General features: G+C 30.4%; 6 protein-coding genes across 6 annotated transcripts; 1 reads left to right on the forward strand and 5 right to left on the reverse strand.

Moving 5' to 3' along the window:
• Positions 1-13524: 13524 nt before the first annotated feature.
• Positions 13525-16301, forward strand: TrAFT101_004584 (uncharacterized protein). Its single transcript, XM_066127227.1, has 8 exons — positions 13525-13786; positions 13862-13901; positions 13995-14329; positions 14412-14789; positions 14866-14932; positions 14997-15189; positions 15285-15615; positions 15703-16301. The coding sequence occupies exons 1-8, from the start codon at positions 13587-13589 to the stop codon at positions 16148-16150; spliced, it is 1992 nt and encodes a 663-aa protein (XP_065983336.1). The 5' UTR covers positions 13525-13586; the 3' UTR covers positions 16151-16301.
• On the reverse strand, positions 16149-18096 carry FUB8_1 (Non-canonical non-ribosomal peptide synthetase fub8). Its single transcript, XM_024909204.2, has 7 exons — positions 17807-18096; positions 17715-17748; positions 17294-17637; positions 17073-17225; positions 16937-17011; positions 16602-16855; positions 16149-16514 (listed from the first exon to the last, which is right to left on the reverse strand). The coding sequence occupies exons 1-7, from the start codon at positions 17892-17894 to the stop codon at positions 16359-16361; spliced, it is 1104 nt and encodes a 367-aa protein (XP_024765609.1). The 5' UTR covers positions 17895-18096; the 3' UTR covers positions 16149-16358.
• A 1661-nt stretch (positions 18097-19757) lies between these two features.
• On the reverse strand, positions 19758-20015 carry TrAFT101_004586 (uncharacterized protein; the record flags this gene model as incomplete). Its single annotated transcript, XM_066127228.1, has 1 exon — positions 19758-20015. The coding sequence occupies one exon, from the start codon at positions 20013-20015 to the stop codon at positions 19758-19760; it is 258 nt and encodes an 85-aa protein (XP_065983337.1).
• A 182-nt stretch (positions 20016-20197) lies between these two features.
• TrAFT101_004587 (uncharacterized protein) lies at positions 20198-21498 on the reverse strand (the record flags this gene model as incomplete). Its single annotated transcript, XM_024909203.2, has 2 exons — positions 20198-20559; positions 20625-21498. 2 exons carry the CDS (start codon positions 21496-21498, stop codon positions 20198-20200), a joined length of 1236 nt encoding a protein of 411 aa, XP_024765608.2.
• Positions 21499-21555: 57 nt separating this feature from the next.
• On the reverse strand, positions 21556-21945 carry FUB8_2 (Non-canonical non-ribosomal peptide synthetase fub8; the record flags this gene model as incomplete). The annotated part of the gene is made up of 1 exon (XM_066127229.1): positions 21556-21945. The coding sequence occupies one exon, from the start codon at positions 21943-21945 to the stop codon at positions 21556-21558; it is 390 nt and encodes a 129-aa protein (XP_065983338.1).
• Positions 21946-22334: 389 nt separating this feature from the next.
• On the reverse strand, positions 22335-23061 carry FUB8_3 (Non-canonical non-ribosomal peptide synthetase fub8; the record flags this gene model as incomplete). The annotated part of the gene is made up of 3 exons (XM_066127230.1): positions 22335-22646; positions 22700-22752; positions 22824-23061. 3 exons carry the CDS (start codon positions 23059-23061, stop codon positions 22335-22337), a joined length of 603 nt encoding a protein of 200 aa, XP_065983339.1.
• Between the last annotated feature and the right edge of the window lie 1188 nt (positions 23062-24249).

Raw genomic sequence — 24249 nt, forward strand, 5'->3', positions numbered from 1 at the left:
TATAATACTTAAAAAAGTATAAGTATTTTTTAAACTTATTAACTATTATTAAAAATTTATTAAAGACTTTATATAAAAAGTTATTTTATTAATAAATATAATAAAAAAAAATATTTTTTTTAAGTAAAGGAAAGAATAGTAAAAAGCCCTTAAAGAACTTAAAATAATAATAATATTAAAACCTATTTTTATTATATTTAACCTAGAAAAACCTATTATAATTAAAATAAATATATTAATATTTATAATAAAAGGAATATTAAGTTAACTTAAAGAAAACAGTAAGCTATAACTTATTATATTTTTTTTATATAAACTCTATAAACCAGTAATATAATATATTATATATAATAAAAAAATATTAGCTATTATTAAAGTATTTAAAAAATAAAGATATTATTATTATAAAAGTAAATATAAGGTTATTATTTTTATAAACTATAAGAACTTTACTTACTTTATTATTATATAAGAATTATTAAGCTAATAAATTAAATACTTTAAATTCTTTTTATAATTTAACTTTAAATTTATTTATTATAAAAAATTAAAAAATAAATAAGTTAATATATTAAATAAAAAAGTTAATTATAAGTAAAAAATATTTAAATATATAGTATAAGTATTATAATTTAATAATAATAGAAATATTAAATAAATATAAATCTATATAATATTTAAAGTTTTAAAAAGCAACCTTATGCTTAAAGAAATTAAAGAATTTATTAAAAATTAAAAAAATAAATAATATTTAAAAAATATTACTATAAATTTAAAATATTTTAAATAATATAAAAAAATTTAAGTATTTAAAAAGCTATAAAAAAAAGTAATTAAATATATTTATAAATATTTACTATATAAATATAAAAGTATAGTAAAAATATATAATTAAATTTTAATATATTATAATATTAAAAAGCTTAAAGAATATATAAAGTATATTATATTATATTATAATATATATTAATAAATAAAAAATAAAAAATATAAGCTTTATAAAAAACTATAATTATTATTTATTATAAAATAACCTTAAGAATTAATTACTTTTAACTATATTATTAATTTACTTTTATTAAAAGAATTATTTATAAGTATATAATATAATAGTATTTTTATAGTAGTTTATTAACTTATAAAGCAAGCTTACTTTTTATTATATAAAAAGTTATATTTATTAAAAAACCTTACTTATATTTATATAAAAATAATTATTATTAATTATAGATTATTTAAAGAAATTATTTTAAATTAAAAATAAATATTTACTTTTAAATTTTAGTAAAAACTTATAGTTAAATTAAAAATAAATTATAAACTTTATACTATATATTATTTTTAAATAAATAAATAAACTAAATATATAAATTAAATTATTAAAGCCTACTTATAAGCTTATATTAGCTTTATATAAAATAATTAAATTAAAAAACTATTAATAGTTTAACTATATTATAATAGTATATTATTAAAATTTATAAAACTAATACTTTTTTTTATAAATTATAGATTTATATTAAAAGTATTTAAACTACTATAAAATAAACTTAATTTAAAGAAAATATAATTATAAATTAAATTAATAATTAATTTATATAAAGAAATATATATATAATTTAAGTTTATTAATAAATATATAAAGAAATATATAAATAAAAATAAAATTATAAAATTAATTTTTTTAAAAAAAAATATAGTTTATTTACTATAATATTTATAAAGCTATAAACTATTAAATATTAAAATAAATAAATTAAATAATAAATTTAATATTAAAAAAATAAAACTTTATAAAATTTTAAAATAAATTAAAAAAATTAATTATAAGCTAGCTTTATTAAATATAATAAAAATTTAAAATCTAGTCTTTTATATATTATAACTTAAAAAAGCATAAATTAATAAAAAAACTAAAAGACTTATTTTAAATAAAATTATTATAAAAGATTAAAAAAAAAATATAAAATTAAAAATATTATTACTATATATTAAAACTTTAAAACCTAAAATATTAAATATTTTATTAAATAAAAAAAATACTTAAAACTTAAAAATTTATAAAAATTTATTAAATATTTTAATTCTTAAGTATTAATAAAAAAATTTTTTTAAATACTAGGCCTAAATTAATAAATACTATATTTTAATTAATTATATTAATACTACTATTAAACTATATATTTACTACTGCCTTTAATTTAATATACTTTAAGTTATTTAATTTATTAAAAAACTAAGCTTTATAATAAAGCATTTACTTACTTTATATATTAATTTATTAATATTATTTTTAAAAATATAATAATTATATAAAACTTTTATTTATTTATTAAAATAATAATATTAATTTATTACAACCCGCCTCTTATGGTTGCAACAATGGGCCTACAGGGTAGGCCAAACTGGATTAACATAAGACCAACCTATTAATTACAATAGATTATTAAATTATTGCAATAATCTAATAATCTATAAGCAGATTATTAATCTTATAAAATAATCTACAATAGATTATTAAAATTTATAAATAATTTAACCTAATTAATTAAATATATAAGTTTACTTTTTATATTTACTTAAATAACTTAAATAGTTAATTATTAATATAGTTCTATATTTATAAATTAAAAAGCACTTTTAATCTTTATTAATAACTATTACTATAATATTATTGCTTATAGATTTCTTAACTTATTTTTTAATATAAACCTAAAGAATTTATTTTAAATTTATTTTTTAAAAATTTACTTTATATTAACTATTTAATATATAGTTTATTATATATTAATAACTTTTATTTAAATAGTTATTAAACCTATAGATAATAATAAAAATATAGTAGGCAATAGTTAATAAAGAACTACCCCTATAGATAAAGAGACTTATAAATAATATCTATTACTTACTATAAAGCAGGCAGTAATTAATCTACTCTTTATATAAATTAAAAAACTAAAAGATTAATTAAAAAATAAAAAAAAGAAAAAAAAAGAAATTATTAAGCTTAAATAACTTAATAACTTTAATAAAAACACCTTAAAGATAAATAAATTTTTTATTAAACTAAATATTTATTTTAGTTACTTTTTAATTAATTTAAGAGATAATAAAGATTAAGTTCTTTTTATAGCTAACTGCTTTATAAAAACTACTGCCAAATAGTTTAGGCTTATTTTAATAAACTATAATACTATAAAAAAAAAACTTACTAAAATAAAAATTTAAATAAATAAAATTTTTAATAATTATAAAATCTTTAAAGATTAATTAAAAAAATCCTTTAAAACTATAAATAAAGAATAAAAAGTAGAAAGAGAACTTAAGTTTTTATAATAAAAGAGAGCTTTATTTAAGTATATTACTACCTTTTTATGCCTGCTTACTAAAGTTAATTAAACTAAAGAAATAAAGAAAAAAGTCTATTATAATAATATTAAGTCTAAAGTTAAAGATAAGCTATTTAAAGAAAATTAAAGTAAAATTAAATTTATTAAATATATTTAAAAGGCTATTAATATTAATAATTATAACTTTAAAAGAAGCTAAGAATATAAAATAAAAAAATATAGCTACTCTTTAACTTTTTAATAAAAACCTTAATATTATATAAATTAAAGTAAAAAATAAAAAAAAATATATTATAAAAAATAATAAAACCTAACTAAAATAAATAAACTTTAATATTATTAAAGTAATTAAGTTTAAAAGAAAATGTTATTTTTATAGTAAACTAGGCTATAAGGAAGTATATTATTACTTTAAAAAAAAGTAAAAAGGAAATAGAAAGAGCTTTAAATAAAATAATAAAGCTAATAAAGCTTAAATAAATACTATTATTAAACTACTTTATAATAGCTTTAGTTAAACTGCCTATTATAATAATATATACTTTATATATAAAAGTAAAAAAAATAAATTAAGCTATTACCTAAAGAAGCTAAAAAAAGTAAAATTTTAAAAAAAAGTTAAAATTAATACTTTAACCTTTTATAAGCTATTTAATAATAAAGATTTAGATTTTAATATAAAATTAATCTATAAATACTATAGATTTATTAATATTATTTATAAATATAAAAGAAAATAAGCAGCTATTTAAAAAAAAAATTATAACTATAATAATTATTACTTAAGAAACCTTAACTATAAATACTAAAGATGCCTAGATTATAGATTTATAAAAGAATATTAATATAGTTATAAAGGCAAATGGCAATAAAATATAAAAGCTATATATAAACTCTTTAAAGAAAAAAATAAATTAACTAAGGAGTACTTTAAAGAATAAGAATAGAAACTTCTAAATAAAGAAATTAATAAAAATAAAATTATCTATAATAAAACTAAAAGAATTTATAAATATAGCTTTTATAAAATTAATAGAAAGTATTAATAATAAATTAATATTCTTTTAAATATACACCCCTTTATAAAATATAAAAATACCTTTAAAAATATATATAACAGCAATAATATTAATAACTATAAATATTATTAATATAGTTTCTAAAAGCTATAATATAATAAAACTTATTTAAAGTTTAATAAAAAAATATATAAATGCTTATAATATTATTTATAAAATATAAACTACTATTATAAAAAACTATAAAAGTTAAATAAATTAGTCCCTTTTTATATATATTAATATAACCTTTATTACTTTTAAGACTTTAATTATAATTATAAAGAATGTAATATTTATAATTTAATAAATAAAGAATATAACTGTATGTATATTTTAAAAGCATAGGCAAAAGAAAAAGAAAAATAAAAAAAAAAATAATAGTATTTTAAAGAATATTTACTATAAAAAATAAGTTTAAAATAAGCATAAAAATAAATAAAGGCTATTAAACTAAACCTTAAAGATGCCTATACCTATATTTTAATTTATAATATTCTTAATGCTTTTAATAAAAATTATAAAAAATACTATTAAAAAGAATATAATAATATATATTGCTAAATATATATACTTAATAAATTAATAAATTAATAAAGCAAGTAATTAAAAAGAGTTAAAGTATAAAATTACTTAATAGACTACTTTTTAAACTATAATATATAATACTATAAAAAGCACTATAAAGAAAAACATTAGTTTTATTAAATAATTTAAAAACTTTTATAAAGAAACTATAACTTTAATAACTATTTAAATAAAAAATAAAAAAATAAAACTTTAATTAAAAAATATTATTAAATAATTAAAAAATAAAATAATTAAATTAAATATTAATAGTATAAAAAATATTAATTTAAAATATAGTAAAAAAGCCCTTTAAATATAATTATTATTAACTTAATTAAAATATTTAAGAAAAAGCTAATAATTAATAAATATTTAAACCAGTAATTAATTAAGATTTATATAGACAGCAGTTTAAATTATAACCTAATTGCTAATAGCTTAATAAATTAGCTTAAAATACTATATATTATTAAAAAAATATTATTAATTATCTTTAGTATTATAAGTATAAATATAAAAATAACTATTACTTATAAAATTAATTATCTTCCTATAATAATTATTAATTAAACTAAAGATATTAAGTTTAATATATTAAATTTATAAAACTATAATATTTTACTAAAATACTTATAATTAAAAAAATATAACTTTATAATTAATTAAAAGATAAAAAAGATAACTTAAGAAGAAGATATTTCCCTAAAGTTATAACTAGGTTAAGAAGGGGGTAAGGAAAGTAAAGATATACTTATAGACTTATAACTAAAACCTTTTATATAATTAAAAAGAAAAAAATAAAATAAAAAAGATAAGGCTAAAAAAATAAAAATATATAAAAAAGTTAAATTTAACTTTAAAAAATTACTAGTATTACTATAATATAATAATTAATAATAAAAAGCAAAAACTATATAAATTAATAAAATTATTACTAGATATTATATAAAACTAGTTAAACTTAATATAATATTAGTAAAAGTAAAAGAATAAGCTAAAGCTAATGAAGATAAGCCTTTAGTTAAAATACTATAATAATATTAAAAGTATAAGAAATTATATTAGTAAGTACTTAAAGAAAAACTACTACTTTATTTAAAATAGGATTATAAGATTATTCTTAAGGATAGAACTTTGCTAAAGCTTTATAAAATCTATAATTTTAATAAAATTAAGCTTAAAATATTTAAAAAATAGCTATAAATATAATTAAATAAAAAATATATTAAGGTATTAAACTCTTTAGTAAAGTATTTTATTATTTTTATATTAAAAAAAAATAAAAAGCTTTATTTAGTTATTAACTATAAATAATTTAATAAAATAACTATTAAAAATAAAATACTTTTATTATTAATTATTAAAATTAAAGAAAAGTTATAAAGTATAAATTAGTTTATAGCCTTAGATTTTATAAAAGCCTATAAACTTATAAAAATAAAGGAAGAATATAAATAAATAACTGCCTTTAAAATAAAATATAAATTATTTAAATACTTAATTATATTATAAAGATTTATAAATATACTAGTATTATTTTAAAAAAAAATTAATTTTATTTTTAAGGAATATTTAAATAACTTTATAGTAGCTTATATTAATAATATTTTAATCTTCTTAAGGATATTAAAAAAATATAAGAAATATATTTATAAAGTATTATAAAAACTATAAAATGCTAAACTCTTTATTAATTTAAATAAATATTAATTTTATATATAATAAATTAAGTTTTTTAAATATATTATTATACTAAAAGAAGTTTAAATAAATTTAAATAAAGTTACTGCTATTTAAAGTTAAAAACTTTTAAAAACCTATAAAAGATTATAAAGTTTTTTAAGACTTGCTAACTATTATTAAAAATTTATTTAAGAATATAATAAAATTGTAAAACTATTAACTAATGCTATTTAACTTAAAGAAAATAAAAAGGGTAAAAAAAAATAAAAAAATAAAAAACTATTTTAGATTAATAAAATAAAATTAGTATTTTAAAAACTTAAGAATATTATTATAAGTAAACCTATATTTATTATATATAACTTAAATAAGCCTATTAAAATAAAAATAAATGCTTTTAACTTTGCCTTAAAAGAAACCTTAAGATAATAAAATAAAAAAAAAAAACTTAAACTAATAGCCTTTTTTTTTAAAAAACTATATAGTTTAGAATTAAAATATTTTATCTATAATAAAGAATTCTTAGTAATTATTAAAGTATTTAAAAAATAATAATACTATTACTTAAAAAATAAATATAAAATTAAGGTTTATATTAATTACTAAAATATATTTTACTTTATAACTATATAATAACTTTTAATATAATAAACTTATTATTTTAAGTTTTTAATAGACTTTAACTATAAAATTATTTACTATAAAAAAATAAAGAATAGAAGAGCTAATGCTTTAAGTTAAAAAGAAAAACATTTTAAAGAAATTTTTAAATTTAAAGTATAAATTTTATATAAAAATAATTAAAGGAATTATAAATAAATTAGAATTAATATTTTATTTATTATAGAAAAATATAATTTTATTTTTAATAAAATTAAAGATTAAATTAAAGATTAGTAATTAAAACAGCTCCTTAAAGAAGTAATTATAATTAATAAACTCTTAAGATAGGGCAAATAAATTTAAGTATTAAAGAAACTATAATTAAAAGTAATTTAAGATATTTATTATAGTATAATTACAGCAGTATATTAAAGTATATAAACTATTTATAATTATATATTATACTACTACTGCTTTAAAAAACTTAAATAAAAAGTTAAAGAAGTTATTAAAAAATATAATATATATAAAAAAATAAAAAATAAATAATATTAACTATATAAAAAATTATAATCTATTCTAGTTCTTAAATAAAATTAATATATTATTATATTTAATTATATTACTAACTTATTAAAGTTAAAGAAACTATTAACTAATATAGTTTATAATAATATCTTTATAGTAGTAAATAAACTCTTTAAATAAGCTTACTTTTTACTATATAAAAAATTATATTCTATAAAAGATTTAATATATCTTTATATAAAATATATATTTATAAAATATAAATTACTAGCAGAAATTATATTAAATAAAAGAAATACCTTTACTTTTAAGTTTTAATAAAAACTTATAGCTAAACTTAAAACTTATTATAAGCTAAATACTATATATTACTTATAAATAAATAGCTAAATAAAAAAAATAAATTAAGTTATTAAAGTATACTTATAATATTATATTAACTTTATATAAAATAATTAAGTAAAAAAACTTCTTATAGTATAAAATTAATATAATAGTTTTATTTTAAAATCTATAGAAGTTACTTTATTTTATATTAACTATAGATTTATACTAAAAGCTTATAGACTACTTTATAATAGTTTAAATATAAAAAATACTTAAATTTTAATTAAAGATATAATTTAGCTATAGGAAGAACTTAAAGAATAACTTAAGTTTATTTAAGATTGCATAAAGTAATAAGCTAACTATATAAAGATTAAAGGATTAACCCTTTAAAAAAAGAATATAGCCTATTTACTATAGCATTTATATAATAAAAAGTTATTAAATATTAAAATAAATTAATTAAATAATAAATTAAACTTTAGAAAACTTAAATTATTTAAAATTTTAAAAAAAATTAAAGAAGTTAACTATAAATTAAACCTACTTAATAATATAAAATTAAAAACAGCTGTTTTTTATATTTTACTATTAGAAAAAGCATTAGTAAATAAAGAAACAGGCAAGTTAATTATAAATAAAATTATTATTTAAGATAAAGAAGAAGAATATAAAATTAATAAAATAACTTATATATAAATAAATAAAAAAATAAATAAATAAGAATATTTTATAAAATAAAAAAGGTATAACTTATTTAAAGACTTATAGGTTTTTAAAAAAAAACTTAAAAGAAATACTTAAGCAATCCTGCAGGGATACTATTAGTTTTTAAAGATAAAAATAATAATAAGTTTAAGTTAAATGCAAACTAATTAATAATATTAATAAACTAAAACAGGCTAATAAAACTAAGCGCTAATACAACAGCTTAATAAACAGCAGCCTCTGCCTCCTTATACTTAATATAATCTAATTCTTTTAAATCTATAATACTCTATAAAACTATATATCTTATCTTTTTATACTATATTTTCTTCTGCTTATAAAAATACTTAACTTTTATATTAATATATTAATACTCTTCTTTAGCTTCTTTAAGCTTATTCTTTAAATAAAAATAATATATAGTAATATACTTTAATTACTTTAAAGTTAAACCTTAGACATTATAATATAACTAATTTAATTTAATATACTTTAAATAATAAAAAAAATTAATAAAAGATAATAAATATTCTTAATAACCTTTAAAAATATAAAAAAAATAATATTTATTTATTTTATTAGCACCAGTAATAATTAATTTAAATAAAGACTTATAATATATAGTCTTAAGATAAACTAATTTTAAAATCTTATCTAGTATAATAAAGTTAATAAAAAAAAACTAGAAAATGCTAGTAAAAGAACTAAAGAATAACTATATTTATTAAGTAAAGGATGTATTATTTATATTAAAATTTATAAAGGTCTTAAGAATAAAACTAATAGAAGGGGAGTATTATATTATAACCTGCCTTTTATAGTTATAACAATAGGCCTATAGAGTAAGCTAAACTAAATTAATATAAAACTAACCTATTAATTATAATAAATTATTAAATTATTATAATAATCTAATAATCTATAAGTAGATTATTAATCTTATAAAATAATCTATAATAAATTATTAAAATCTATAAATAATCTAGCCTAATTAACTAAATATATAAGTTTACTTTTTACACTTACTTAAATAACTTAAATAGTTAATTATTAATATAGTTCTATATTTATAGATTAAAAAGCACTTTTAATCCCTACTGGTAACTATTATTATAATATTATTGCCTATAGGTTTCTTAACCTATCCTCTAACATAAACCTAAAGAACTTATTCTAGGTTTATCCCTTAAGAATCTACCCTATACTAACTATCTAGTATATGGTTTATTATATAATTATTATTAAAACTTTATTAATTTTTATTATTACTTAAGAAATTTATACTTAATTTAATGCTTAGCAATATTTAAATATTTCTTTTTAACTGCTAAATATTATATTAAAAAATAAATTAATAAAATATATATTTATTAAAAAATAAAGAAAATACTTATTTATAGCTAAAAAAATATTATTTTTATTATATAATTAACTTTTATAAATATATTTTAAATATTTATTATACTTTATTATTATTTTATAAAATAAATTATAAAAATTATAAAAAAAATAAAATATAATAAAGATTTTAATAATTTTAATAATTATTATTATTACTTTATAATAATTAATTAAGCTTTTAAAAACTAAAGAATATTATTTAAAAATACTATAAAGCATTATAAAAAAATATAATTATTTATTATTAAAAAAAAAAAAATAAAACTTTATATAGCCTTAAGCCTTAAAAATAAAATTAATAAAAAAAAAGTATTATATTATAAATTAACTATATAAAATCCCTTTAATATATATCTTTAAGTAAACTATAAATAAAGTAATTAATTAAATTAAAAAAAATATATTTTTAATAAAATATATATTTAATTATAAAATAAAATTATAACTTTAAAGAAGTATTTTTATTAAATATAATATAACTTATATAAGTAATAACTATAAAATAACTTACTATATAAGATTATTTATTATATTTATTAAATATAGTTTAAATAGTTAGTTATTAATATAGCATTTATATAATAACTAAATTAGACCTTTATTTAAAGTTATTAGCTATATAACTAAGACTGCTTATAAAATCCTTTACATCTCTCTGCCAATATAAACCCAATGTTAAAGGTTTATCCCTTAAGAACTAGTTACCCTATACTAGGTATAGGATCAGAACGTTACAATAATTAATTCTTTTCTTTATTTACTTAAATTGCTGGCCGGGATATTATCAGGCAAGTTGTATCAGGGCCTTGCAAGATCAATTCGGGGTAGAGCCAGCGCCAATCGGGACTGTGGGGGTCCAATCGGAGCTTCAGAGATCCAATCGGAGCTTCGGAGCTTGCCTCCGTTATCTCATTCTCAACACGAAGGATTGACTGCAAAAGAAAGGCTTGGGCCTAGGACTAGGGCAACCCTGCCACACAGTGTAACTCTCTGTTGTTATTAAGTCTTAGGGCCTAAGTCCTTCCGTACAGCGAATTTGAAATTGAATTTGGTCTATTTTCATGGACTTGGTTGCCCGAACAGGCCCGTATGTGTGGATTTTACTTACTGGATGTATAATTCTAGGAATTTTGCTGCCTTGGTTTACCCTGAAGCAAGTAGGTACCTTAAACTCTTCCACATTAAGCCATTTGAAGTATAGCTAATTTTACTAGCGTCAGTGCTGGCTCTCTCGGTATATCCCTTCCTTCTTTACCTAGCCGATACTCTGCTACCCTGATTATTTACAGCATCTTGGCTTTTTATTATGTTTCCGATTGTGCAATATGAATCTCTCTTTCTTATAGCGAAACATTCAGTCGAGGTTTCCCTTTCTTGAGAATACTTCCTCTTTTACCGAACAGTACTAATGCATTTGTGTGGGTGTGTTTGGAAATGTATTGGGGCGTATTTCGAAAGAATTATCGCTGCTCCTTTTGAGACGGCTGATTTGGTATTGAAGAAAGTGCATTTAGTATAAAATGTACCTGTGGTTGTACAAGGAAGTATTAAAATTTAAGGTCATAGACTGCAGTATATATTTACAATAATATAACATACACTTATTACAGTATAGTATCTATATATAATAGCATTATATATACTTTCTAATAATAATAATAATAATAAATTTAAATTATAACTACAATAGTCAAGCTATAATATATTGCAATTTCTATAGTATGGCTTATTTAATATTTAAGCAGGTTTATTTGGTATTTACAAAAGCAGGGCTTTTATAAGGAAGTCCTGGGCCCTTAATGTCTATATTACAGCAGCTTCTACAATATAGTGCATATGTACTGTAATACAGTACTTATCGGCTATAATATAGTATATCTGCTATATCTTAAGTTATAAACTAATAATTATATCTACAATACTTGATTAAATTTCTTTAAGCTATATACTTATCTAAATATATATTTATATATATATATTAACCCTAAATATTAGAAATTCCACTATTTTAGATACTAACTAAGTCTATTTGGATACAGGATATGCTATTGCTAGTTTTACTACTAAGGCTCTGTTGTTATTATATATAAGTATCTACATTATCCGCTTTGTTGGTAGTGTCACTTGTACTCTTTATCTTTTCTAAGTCTTCATCATGTCTTATCGTATTCAGAAGTTCAAAAGCTCCGACTGTACCAAGAAACAAAATAATAATAATAAGAGTGTAGCTCTAATTTCATCGACTCTCTCGCAACCTACCGAAATAAAGCCTTTTTTTATTGTGAAAAGAAAGGTACTCAGTGTTTGGCTTCTGAGAAAGATTCCAATCGTTGCTCAGAATGTGTGAAAGATTATAAGGCTTTTACTGCTCAGCAGTCCTTACACATCTCTCGTCGTCGGGATCAGTTGGATAGTGAGATAGAGGCTGCTGAAGAGGAAGTAATGTTGCTTATCGCAAGGGTCAATCATCTCCGTAAGCAGCGCAAGGATTGGATAGAGAAGGCAGCGCGAGCAGTATCTCGCGATATTAATAATTTGGAAGAATTGGAGAGTGTGGAGCAGGAACAAGAGGAGAGCGGCTGTGATAAGGCAGCTCGCCAGGCTATGTTATTAGTGCCTAGTTCAACTACTAACGACGCGTCCCATTCCAAGGACGCTGCTAATTGGTTTGCATTTATTCTGGATCCTCTATTATTTCCATCTATAGAGCCTAGTAGTATGCTTACAGAGACACCTAGGCGCTTTTAGAACTACTTTCAAGTAATATATTATATACCTTTTGACTATATAAATTATTAGTATCCTTTACTTTTTACTAAAAAAAAAAAAAGATTTTATTCTACTATTTTTTATATTAAAGAAACAACATATATTATTATTAACTACCTTAAATAAAGTTTTTATTATAATTAATTCCTTTTTAACATACTGGTCCTTTTACTAAATTTCAATATCTGCCAAGGTATGTTTTAAACTGCTAGTGCTAAAATTTAATGTTGTCAAGAGTTTTTCTTAGCGGTGGCAGTGGGGTCCAGGCTCCACTATCGTAAACACCCATAAACCTGTTATATAGCGAAACATGTGGTAGGACTGGGGGTGGACACTGTGAGGCACGTCGTGTGATATACAGTAATCAATTGATCTCTGCAATGCAGGAGCATGCAATGCTACATGAATGTGGATGCAACAGTATTAATCACGTGAATTCAGCCACAGGGTAAGCTAGACTCGGGAATATACAAACTCCGATCCAGGTTCAATTTACCACGCGGCAATGTCAAAAGCGCCCTCACGCTACCACCCAAGCCCTGACTTCTACGCCACTGCAGGCTACAACAAACGCCGCTCTTCGCCTTCAATGAATACTTCACGTAGCGAGCCGCAGAGGGCGCATGGAGAAACCGGAAAACGTGCACCCAAAGCCAACAAGTCATGTCTGCCCTGCCGTGTGCGCAAGGTCAAGTGCGACGCCACCGTAATCGGCCTCCCCTGCAGCAGCTGTACCAGCAGGCAGTGCGCTAAGGACTGTGTGCTACATGTCCGTAAGGGTCGGTCTAGGTAAGTGGTTCACTGCTAGGATAGCTCATGGTTCCTGATTGACGAGGCTCGTGCTAAAACTGATAGGGCTCATAGGAAAGCAGTACACGTTTTACCAGCTCCTAGCAGTATACAAGTATGCCTAGAATATCTCTCAGCTGCTTCTCTCGTCTTCTTGTTCTTCTGCTCCTTCGGCGATCCTTTCAAATCCCCACTAACCTGTTAAAAGACCAGACTCTCCCCGGCTACATCCCAAAGTAGCCAGTTAGACACACTTAATCAATCTAATCAAAGACAATCTTCCACTTCCGATCATTCGGACTGCCAAAACCCACCTCAGACTGAACCAGACCTGCTCTACCTTAATATCCTAAATGACGCTGTGAAAGAAACAACAGAATCAAGTCAGCATCACACCATTTCTAATACCCCCTACCGTTCAAGGCCGGAAGAGAGCTTTACTCCTCGGAACTGCCTATGGACCAAGCTACCCCAATTGGACGACATTGACAATGAATATCTTGCCAAGAAGGGTGTCTTTGATCTACCTCCTCCGCAGCACTTGTAAGACAGTCTAGAATCCTTCATTCCCCCACCCTCTTTAGGTCTTCGTCTTCACTCTACTTACAGGGGAAAAAAATGACAGAGATACCCTAGTTAAGACATATTTTGATCACGTCTGTACTTTTGCTCCCGTGATTAACAGAGCTGATTTCATTCGCGGCTATCAATCCGGCGACTGCTCTTTGTTCCTACTCCACGTCATATTGACACCGGCCAGTCTCCATGCGCCAGTGGATGTGCTCTCTGCCTGTGGCTTTGCTAGCCGCTCGGCCGCGCAAGAGTCGTTCTTCTCCAAGGCCAAGCTGCTCCATAACTTTGCTGCTGAAGATGACCCGTTGTTGATGCTTCAGGGATCCATCATCTTGTGCATGGTGATTCTTGACCACCCCACCGACCGGGACTTTAGCTATTGGTTCCATAATGCGATCCGTCTTGCCACTAAGCTTGACCTACGAGACACGTGCGTTCCCTACTCCTGAATTGTGACACCTGTAACAGTTATTGCAGGTACTAACTGCCTACTGACTCTCCAATAGGTGTATTCGAGAAGACAAACCCCGCAAAATTATAAAGTTGTACAGAAGGATCTGGTGGACTCTCTACGTATGTCCCTTTTCTCGTCGCTATGTTTTGTTCCCCCTACTCTATGCTTACTATAGATATGTAGTTTTTAGACATTTTCAACGTCTTTGTCAATACTAGACGCTCGCGACTACTCGAAAACACATCCGCCATTAAACCGAGGACGGAGGATGACTGGGAAGCTGAGGATGTCTCGGGAGCATCATCCGGCTTGCTATCGGTGGTCACGCCTCAGCAAAAAGCATCTCCTGTTGCCCTCTGCGAGTTGTCTCGAATATGTACGTGCTGGCTCTATGTGAATCTTTGTTCTTATTCCGTTTTATTCTTATTTTCACTCTGTACTGATACCATAAGCATGGCTAACTCTGTTTAGTCGGCCAGTGTTTGTCCATTGTGATAAACAAGCCACATCAGGATCCTCGTCAAATGATGCATCCACTCGATACATGGCGCAAGTCTCTTGCTAACAAGATGCACGTGGGTGGAAATATTGGAACTGACGTGTACTATCTGAATATACAAGCCATGAGCTACAGGTTTGAGTGCATATTGTGTCGTCTGATACGACGCCGTTTGCAGCAGTCGCAACATGCGGACTGGAGCGAGTGGGCCAAAGAGCGGCTTCGATCCGCTATTCTCGAGTTGGACATGATCTCTATGAGGGTGTTGGCGAGTGGTACCCTTCAGGACTTTCCCATGCCTTTGTACGTTCTGTCCATTTCTTCTCATTTTCCCAATGCTTAGGCATGCTTTATAGAACGCACTAATGGAACTGACAAGGGCCTTGTTAGCATTACCACAATAACTGCGCTGCTCGCTCTACACATCGAATCGGCCCTCGATCCAGCCGAGACAGACCTCGTCCGTTCTATGGCTCGGATATCCATCAGCCAGACAATGCTTGTTCTCACCCAGGGAAAAGAAATACCAGCCCTAAAAAGAGCGCTACCGGTATTTGAGGAGATCCTTGCAAAGAAAAATCTGTATCCGGTTCAACCCAGCGTTCTCGGTCAAGCCCCTACACAGTCGCAGTCGCAGTCGCAGGACAACATCATGGCGGATGCTTACACCTCGCCGAACGCACAGTTCAATATAGTTCCGTCTCAATTAGAGCAGGGTGAGAGCAATCTGCCACTCTATGGAGATTTCCTAGGACTTGATTTCTTGGATGATTGGAGATTGGGCAGCTGGAATTCACTATTCGATGTTGACATGGGCTCCCAAGGACAGGCGGAATAGAGGCATAAACAATTATCTAGCTGTAGCAATAGAACAACCTGGGCCATTGCAGCAATCATTTTGTTTGTTATTATTTTCTCAATTGTGATCAATTTGGGCAGTAAAAAGGATATTCAATATGAGAATGCTCATGGCTAGGTAGCTCAAGTCCAATTGATCTCCTTTTATCTGATAAGAGACAATGCTTGTACTCTTTCGTCAAATGTATCTAATACACACTTCCAAGGAGTCCATTGCTTTGTAAAATAGACAGATGGTGAGGACCGATGTCTGATACCTTAGTACATCCTGTCAGCCCCATACAGCTTTTGAACTCTTTGATAATGATATCCAGGCCAAGGCCTACGCCAGCAGAACCGTTGTACTAACAGCAAATTAGATCGAGAACACGATATTAATGAGAAACGAACTATATCTTTTCTGCTTGAAATGGGGGAATGAATGGTCTTACCGCTAAGCCACAGATGGCAATTCTTCCCCCAAAAACAAAGTCCGCTCCGAGGGCGATGGCCTTGAAAATGTCCGAGCCCCGGTAGACGCCACCATCCAAAGCTAGAGGGATCCTGCCCTTGGCGATTGGCGCAACTTTTCGAAGGATGTCAATAGTGGCAGGTGTGGTGTCTAGTTGCCGACCACCGTTGTTGGAGATGATGATACCATCCACCCCATGTTTGATGGCATTCTCAACATCCTCTTTAGAGGTGACTGCAGCCGGAAAATGATTCGGTCAGTATGTGAAACAGTATAAATGGCGGGGTCCGATGTGCTTTTCACAGTGGAACTGACCTCCCTTCACCCAGAGCTCGAGATCTGTCTGGCTTCGAACCCAAGGAATGAATTCTTCCCAGGTTTCAGAGGCACCTAAAATTGGTCCATGAGAAAGTTACTTTGAATAAGTGCGAGGATGTTACATGATACATACTGACGGAAATTTCACTTGGTTTCACATGTTGTGCGGCGACGTTTGGGAAAGTCGCGCCTGGTGGAATGATGCTCCAATTGTTGCGCTCATCCGCCAGACGTCGGCCATACATGGGAGCGTCCACGGTCAAGATAACAGCGTTGTATCCGGCAGCTGAACACCAAGTTGTCAACAACAGTTTACTGTAAGTTGTAACTGTGTACTTAGAGTATGGGGCCTACCTTTGGCTCGGATGAGTAGGTTGCTCAAGACTTCGCGCTTATTCAGCGGGCTGATGTGAATACCGTACGGCGTAGGGCCATCGGTTCTTTGGGCCGCCACGTCTTCCAGGGAGTCGTTGGACAGGAGAGAAAGGACCATGGGCACGTTACGTGCAGCTGCAGCCTTTGATGTACCAATCTCACCATCTGCATGGATGAGTCGATGCATTGCACTTGGAGCCAAGCCAAAGGGTACTGCCGCTTTCTTGCCCCACAATGTGGTGCTCATGTCGATGTTCTCGACATTGCGCAGGACTCGCGGCCGTAGAAGATATTTATTGAACGCGGTTTCATTCCAATCAAGTCTACAATCAATTATGTTCAGAGAAACAATCCATAATGATTGACCACTCTTTAAACAAAAAGGGAAGAAATCACGCACGTCAGTTCGTCCATGGCGCCGCCATTGTAGTAGTCTGTATTTCTCCAGCATTAGCTTTATCACGCACACGCGCCCCAGTAAGAAAATCCCACCTTGATAAGACTGCGACAGTTTCTCGGATCCTGCCCTCTTGAGGTCTTTGATACAGGCAATCTGCTGGTCTTGCGTATTGGAGGACATTTTCCCTGTGGATTTGGTTCTTCTTTGCGATAGCTAAACTTCTAATGTGCGGACTGCGGATATTGCTTCGAGGCTGACGATTGGAAGATCAATTGTTTGATTCATTCGCATGGACTTCTCTTATATTAGGGCAGTGGCCCAGGATAAATGAAAGTGGTTTTGACAAACCCAAGATAAATTCGCTGTGGTAGTGCCTACTCTAGGCGCGTCTTACCTGGAAGCTGATCCAATCGGATAGAGCTACACTGCAATCAGGCCATTTTATTGATTGTGCTAGAATGGAACTCTCTCTCAAACAGGAGCAAACGTGCTCGATTACGATCAACCTTTGCTGGGTAAGCTCTGTGCGGCTGTGTATCGGATACTTTGTATCGGATACTTTGTATCGGATACATTCGGCAGATGGACTTAGGTGGTGTGTTCCAAGTGCACAGATAACCTGATCGACGCTTACCCTCGTTAGCTGTAAGTTATTCGGTCTACCAGGGTATATGCATTGAGGTATCAAGGATATTCTTTTCTCTTATTAGTCTATTATTTAGGGATTTTCGTACCTTAGTGCATTAGACTCTACTTATATAACTCTTTTACTACGGCTTACCCTATAAGCCAACTGCAACGTATTGATTGTAAGAGCCAGCTATGAAGCCAGCTGTAATATAAATACTATTGCTGTAAATGTTTTATAAAAGTAATATTTCGATAAAATTATTAGTCATAGCATATAAGTAGATAGAAAATGAAAAAGATTCACTAATGAGACTTCTGGGAAAACACACATTGACAACCTGATATGGGATTACCTACCCCTGGAGCCAGACAACTTACAGCTAACAACAGTTGGCGTAGATCAGGTTGTTAGTACGTAGTGTGGCACGACAATCCGGAATATTTGGAGCTGTGTGTGTGCTGACCAGCTAGCTCGTTAACTCATCTCTGAAAATCCCGGCTCCGGCTCCAACGCACCATCCTGCAGGGATAGTCTCTAGTCTCCGAAAGACTGCAAACTTACCCATCATTTACTAAACATCCCTCCGAATGGCACGTGGACTAGACGCAGGGACAGGGACGGGACTCTGTCGATCACTCTACAACCACGTGGGTTAATCTGTGCTATGCCGAGCTGCAGGGTATGCGAGTAGCACTTTATTGGGTATGTGACAATCCTAACCATCAGCCTCCCAACCCTGGCATGTATTCTTAACGCTAACCTGAACCAATCAAGTAGCCAAGTAACTCGAGGGTAGGGGCAACATGGTAGCTACGATAGGCACAAGCGGGTAAAGAATACCATCTGGACACCGTATTACTAGACCAAAGCCACCAGCCTAAAAATGCTGACCGCTGAGAGAAAGTCTTTCAAGAGCTTAAACTATTGAGCAACTTTGGGAGGAAGCTGCAAGAAGAGGGAGGGTTTCAAGGAGAGTAAGGCGAATCAAAGGAGCTGTATTATACAAGAGCGCCGGTGGCTCTACGTATGCGTGCCTTTACAGTTGCATGAATACAAGAGGGCGATGTTGCTGGGTCTTATTCTTACTCATACGATCTTTGCATAGACAAAATACCAGCAATAACAAGCTTGTATTAAAATCATAAACCAGAGCCGTTCAGTAGCAATTTGAATAAAATTGAAATCAGGCAGACTTCGTTTACTTAGGAGCCCCATTGATCCAGCCAAGTTTCGAACCAGGCAGGGGATACAGGTGTCAGCTGGGCGAAGACAGAGCTTCGTGCCAAGCCATTGCCCACAGCCCAGTTCGGGGTAGATAAAGCTGCGTTGACAGCATCATCACCTAATGTTTTCGCCATCCCCCGGAAAAAGGACAACAATTTGAGCCCCGTCTGCGCTCGGCTTGCCGCTGTCTACAAGGGAGTCGCCCCGTTCTTCTTCTCCACCTCTTGGACGATTGCGGCCTCGGCCGTCTCTAAGTCGTCCAGCCACTGGGAAAAGGGAACAACTTGCAATTTCTTCGGCGACAGAGCTGTCTCCAGACGATCCTGTACGGTTGGCAGCAGCGAATCCCAGCCAATGGTTCGGGGGTTAACGATGTTGTAATAGGTTTCCACTTCCTGAGTGCCACTACCCGTTGCTTTCGCATCCGAATCGATCAGCTGGCCCATGACCTCGGCCAACAGATCGATAGGAATCCAGTCCAGGGCCGTAGCACCGCCTAGATTCGCGGGCAGTTTGCCGAGGTAAGCCGATGCGTCTATGATCTATTTGATGGATCAGCACAAATTGCTGGCTTAGAAAACAGGAAAAAATGGAAAGACAGGAAGCAAAGGCAACTTACCGCTGGCACTCAATCCCTCCGCGTCCATATGCTACCTTCCCCGTGAGTCGCAACGGGTCCTCCAACTTGACCCACGCGCAGGACCGAGAGACGCAGTACGCCTGATTGAGCAGCCTTGCTGAGCAGGTGCTCAGCCACGAGCTTGGAGGCGCCGTACCCGTTGATGGAGGCGTCTAGATTTGTTAGCTTAGTTTCAGGTATGGGGCCCAAGATGTGCGAGGGCCAATTCATGGCGCCACTGATAGAGGAGACAAAGAAGAAGCGAATCTTGTGCTGAGTCTCCGTGCAGATGCGAACCAGACTCTGGAGCCCGACGAGCTGTGTCTCAAAGGAGGACAGAGGGAGATTGAAGTTGACTTCCCATGCATTGTCTGCCAACATCATTGTTTAGTCATTTTCATAAGGGTATGCTGGGGGAACGATGCATATCACTCACGAATTATGGTCGTTGCTTGGTCTCGGATCTCTCTCAAGTCCGCCTGGCTCAGGCCAAGAGCCTCGGATGCCAAATCCATCTGGACAAACCGGACGTTGTTCTTCCGGTTCGAGGACAGCCCCTTCGACTTGGATATCTCGGCCTGTCTACAGGCCGCATCCTCCATGCTGCTGCGGTTCAAGCACCAGACTTTGGCAACACGATTGTTCTTGCACAGAGCATCAAGGAGATATGAGCCGATGGCCCCCGTCGTGCCCGTGAGGATGACGTATTCCTTTGGCTCCCTGGACAACACGGATGGCGGCAAATGCTTGGAAATTGTTTGGGATACGGCCTTGGTGCGGTGGAGATCCGCCGTATCTGTTTCTTGGTATCCTTGACCGTTACTCTGCAGTTGCGCCCACACTACATGTGCTAGCCTGGCCATGGAAGCATTCGCATATATCATGCCGGGATTTATTTGGATAGGAGAGGAGGGAAAAGCAGAGCTGAGCAGTCTCGAAAGTCGGGTTACTTGGAGTGAGTCGAAGCCGTGTACAAGAAGGTTATCGTCATCTTCGACCTGTTCGAGTTCCAATCCCGGCGATACGATCTGAATGGCTTCCCGGATACCAGCACGGACAGTTCCCTCGCTGCTCCCTTCGATCTGCAGGGAGGCTACTGGCGAAGAGGATGAAGGTTCTGAGCCGACTGAGTCTCTGTAGATGTCGTCAAGCTCCTTGGTATAGAGCCGATCAATTCCGTAGCGTGCTACCGTACCTTTGGGTGTGCGCAGGAAGGGCATGCGCACAATTCGGACAAAGTTGCGGTGAACCTGGGCAAAAGCGGGCAAAGTCTTATTGATAGCCTCAATGGCTGGCCACACTTCTTCCATGATCTCAAGGTCGGAAGCCTCCAATCGATCCTGTGCCGGGTTGAGCAGCGCGGCCGTTTAAAAGCGACCTTGGCCGGCAATGTAGACGGCGGAAAGCCAGGGGTGGTGAGCCAACTGGAATTCGGCCGCTGCAGGGTTGAACTTTTCTCCGGTTGCAAACACGACGAGGTCATCCTTGCGAGTCTCGTACTTGTACAGTTCAGGGATTGTTGGATGGCGCGAGTACAAGTCTTTGGTTTCGTATATGTCCAGCTCGGGAAATGTCAGGAAGATGGTCTGGATGGCTGCCAACTCTTTTCTCTTGACAAACACCAATTCAAACAGTGTATCCGAATAGAGTCGCATCTCGTAGCCGCAATCTGGATGGAAATGGTAATACGCCCACTCATCCGGATGCGTAGTCACGGACGGCACGACCAGGCCTTCCGTCATACCCATAGTCTGCATGATAGGGACACGGGGGTTGATGATATTACCCACAGGCGCCGGGACAGGGCCACTCGAGGACGTTACAAAACTTGAGTTTCGCAAGTTTGTCCAGGATGCGAGGCGTGTTGGCAATGTCTATGAGAACAAGGGGTGACATAAATGCGGAGTCTAGTTCAATGTTGGGGGCGGAAAGACGATTGTAAATCTAAAGAAAATGACACAGAACAAGCTAAAATTTAGACCAGCAGCCTAGAGATGTGAAACACCTTACGTTTAGCCACCGACTTCTTCTGTTTCTAGGCGTGCAAATGCGTGTGTAGAGGTACTTACATGAAATAAAGGTAGTGCGTTCAGCATTTTCGTGCCAGACCACTCTGCCAAAGTGGGCAACTTTCCTTGGATGCGCTTCATCCCACAAGCGCATCACCGGAAGACGCGGTTGCCAGTGTGATCGGTATCAGTCGTGGCAGGCCGGTCGAGCCAGTGGTGTGAAGTAGGCACAAAGTGTCATTGCGTCCTTCCTGCCATTCCTTCACATAGCGATATGGCTTGACGACTTTGGGATCAAGAAGCTCATTCACTTCAGGCACTCGAATTAAGGGCGGCTTGATGAAGTCGAATTTGCCGACACCTGGTGTTGTAATCCAGAACTCGCAGCCAAACTGCTTGATCAGAGAAAGATGTACTTCGGGGCTATTTCGTGGCGAGGACAGGAGGACCTTGTCGAGCATCAGTTGCGGGAAGAGCAGTAGTGGTAGGATGGGGATCACACCTTATTGCCAAGTTTTGTGGCTGCCACCACCAGAAGCAGGTATCTAATGTCATCTAAAAAAAGCACAAGAAGCATCAATATGGACCCCGCAAGCAAGAAAATTTCGGTCATATCCAGGACATACTCTGCCCAATGTAGCCTATTATCTTGGGCTCCGTTCCCACTTCGGACTGAAGCCACCAACACACTCTATTGATGGCATTGGCAAATATACTGGTGGTCACCACATCGTATCCTTGTGAAGGCTGGTTATTGCAGGGAGTGTAGAACAGCACTCGATCGGGTTCGTCTTGTGCAATCTTGTCAATCTCGACCGGGATCAGTCGTTTGCCATAGGCAGGAGATGGAGGCGCTGAACCCATTGTGATAATTTGAAGATTATACAACAACCAAGATGACAGCCAAAGCTATAACTTATACAACTTGGAGGTTCCGGGTACTACTTGTAGTCTATTTCCTGTTATTAAACCAGTTTTGGACTACAATAAGACCACAGGTTTAAAGCCAAAGAAGAATAAACCATATGCTGGAGACAGGCGATAAAGAAGCGCTGGAAGTCGCAAAATCTTCTTAATGCATGCTTTTGAAGACTTTGTTTGTGTTAGGGAGGAGTTTTCACTTACAGGATGCATTAAATCTAGTTTGTTATCGGAAGGTTTCCTACCATTCGGGGCTAAGTTAAAGGTCCGAACACTCAGAACATGTAGAATGTATTAAAACATTGTTTACTTAAATTAGTCCTTTTACTACCTACTGGTTCCCACTTTTAATAGCTAATTGGTTGGTTCCGCTTTATAATTGAGTTTAACAGATCGAGAAGGTTGTAAAATAGAAATAAAATTAAAAAGTAAATAAAATATAGCTTCATATCTAAAATAAATAGCTTTATAAAGTATAATGAATATTCTTGGGTTAATTGACAACGATAATCACTATAGGAAATGTATATCTTGCGAATCCACATTGAGCTACAAATCGGACGCATCAGTGTACTTTACGGACGCAGTGACCACTCTGTTATTGATGTAGATTGTTACAGCCTGGTCCCTTGTAAATGGTTGATTACCTTATAGGCAGCTGGTTTTGCTACAGTAACTGCTACAATAGTGGTTATTGGCCTAATCTTTTGCCCTGTTTGGCTTAACGATATAACGGATCGTTACATAGATTGTATTAATGCTTATAGGCTACACTAACTATTTGCGATCCGGCACATGAAAAGCCAATGACTCAAATACAGTTTCTTACGGAGTTATGTTGTATTACTTTACAGTATTTTTAAAAGTTAGGCTTCAGAGACTTGATTTAAACCTAGATGGTCAGCATGCCTTTGATGTCGATTTGCAGCATATACACTATTGAGGAAAGTGTCCTAAAGTTGAGGCTTACATAGTGCTTACATAGCTTAAGGTGTGCTAAAGGACTTGGAAAAGTAAAGGTAAAAGGGTCTACCGGTGGATGTGTAATTTGTGAAGTATCTACCTGTAAGTGGAGGACTGTTGAAGAAGACATCATTCATTCAAGGTACCTGAATCGATGGCGATTACTAT

Source organism: Trichoderma asperellum, chromosome 2 (genome assembly GCF_020647865.1).
Source record: "Trichoderma asperellum chromosome 2, complete sequence".
Lineage (NCBI taxonomy): Eukaryota > Fungi > Ascomycota > Sordariomycetes > Hypocreales > Hypocreaceae > Trichoderma > Trichoderma asperellum.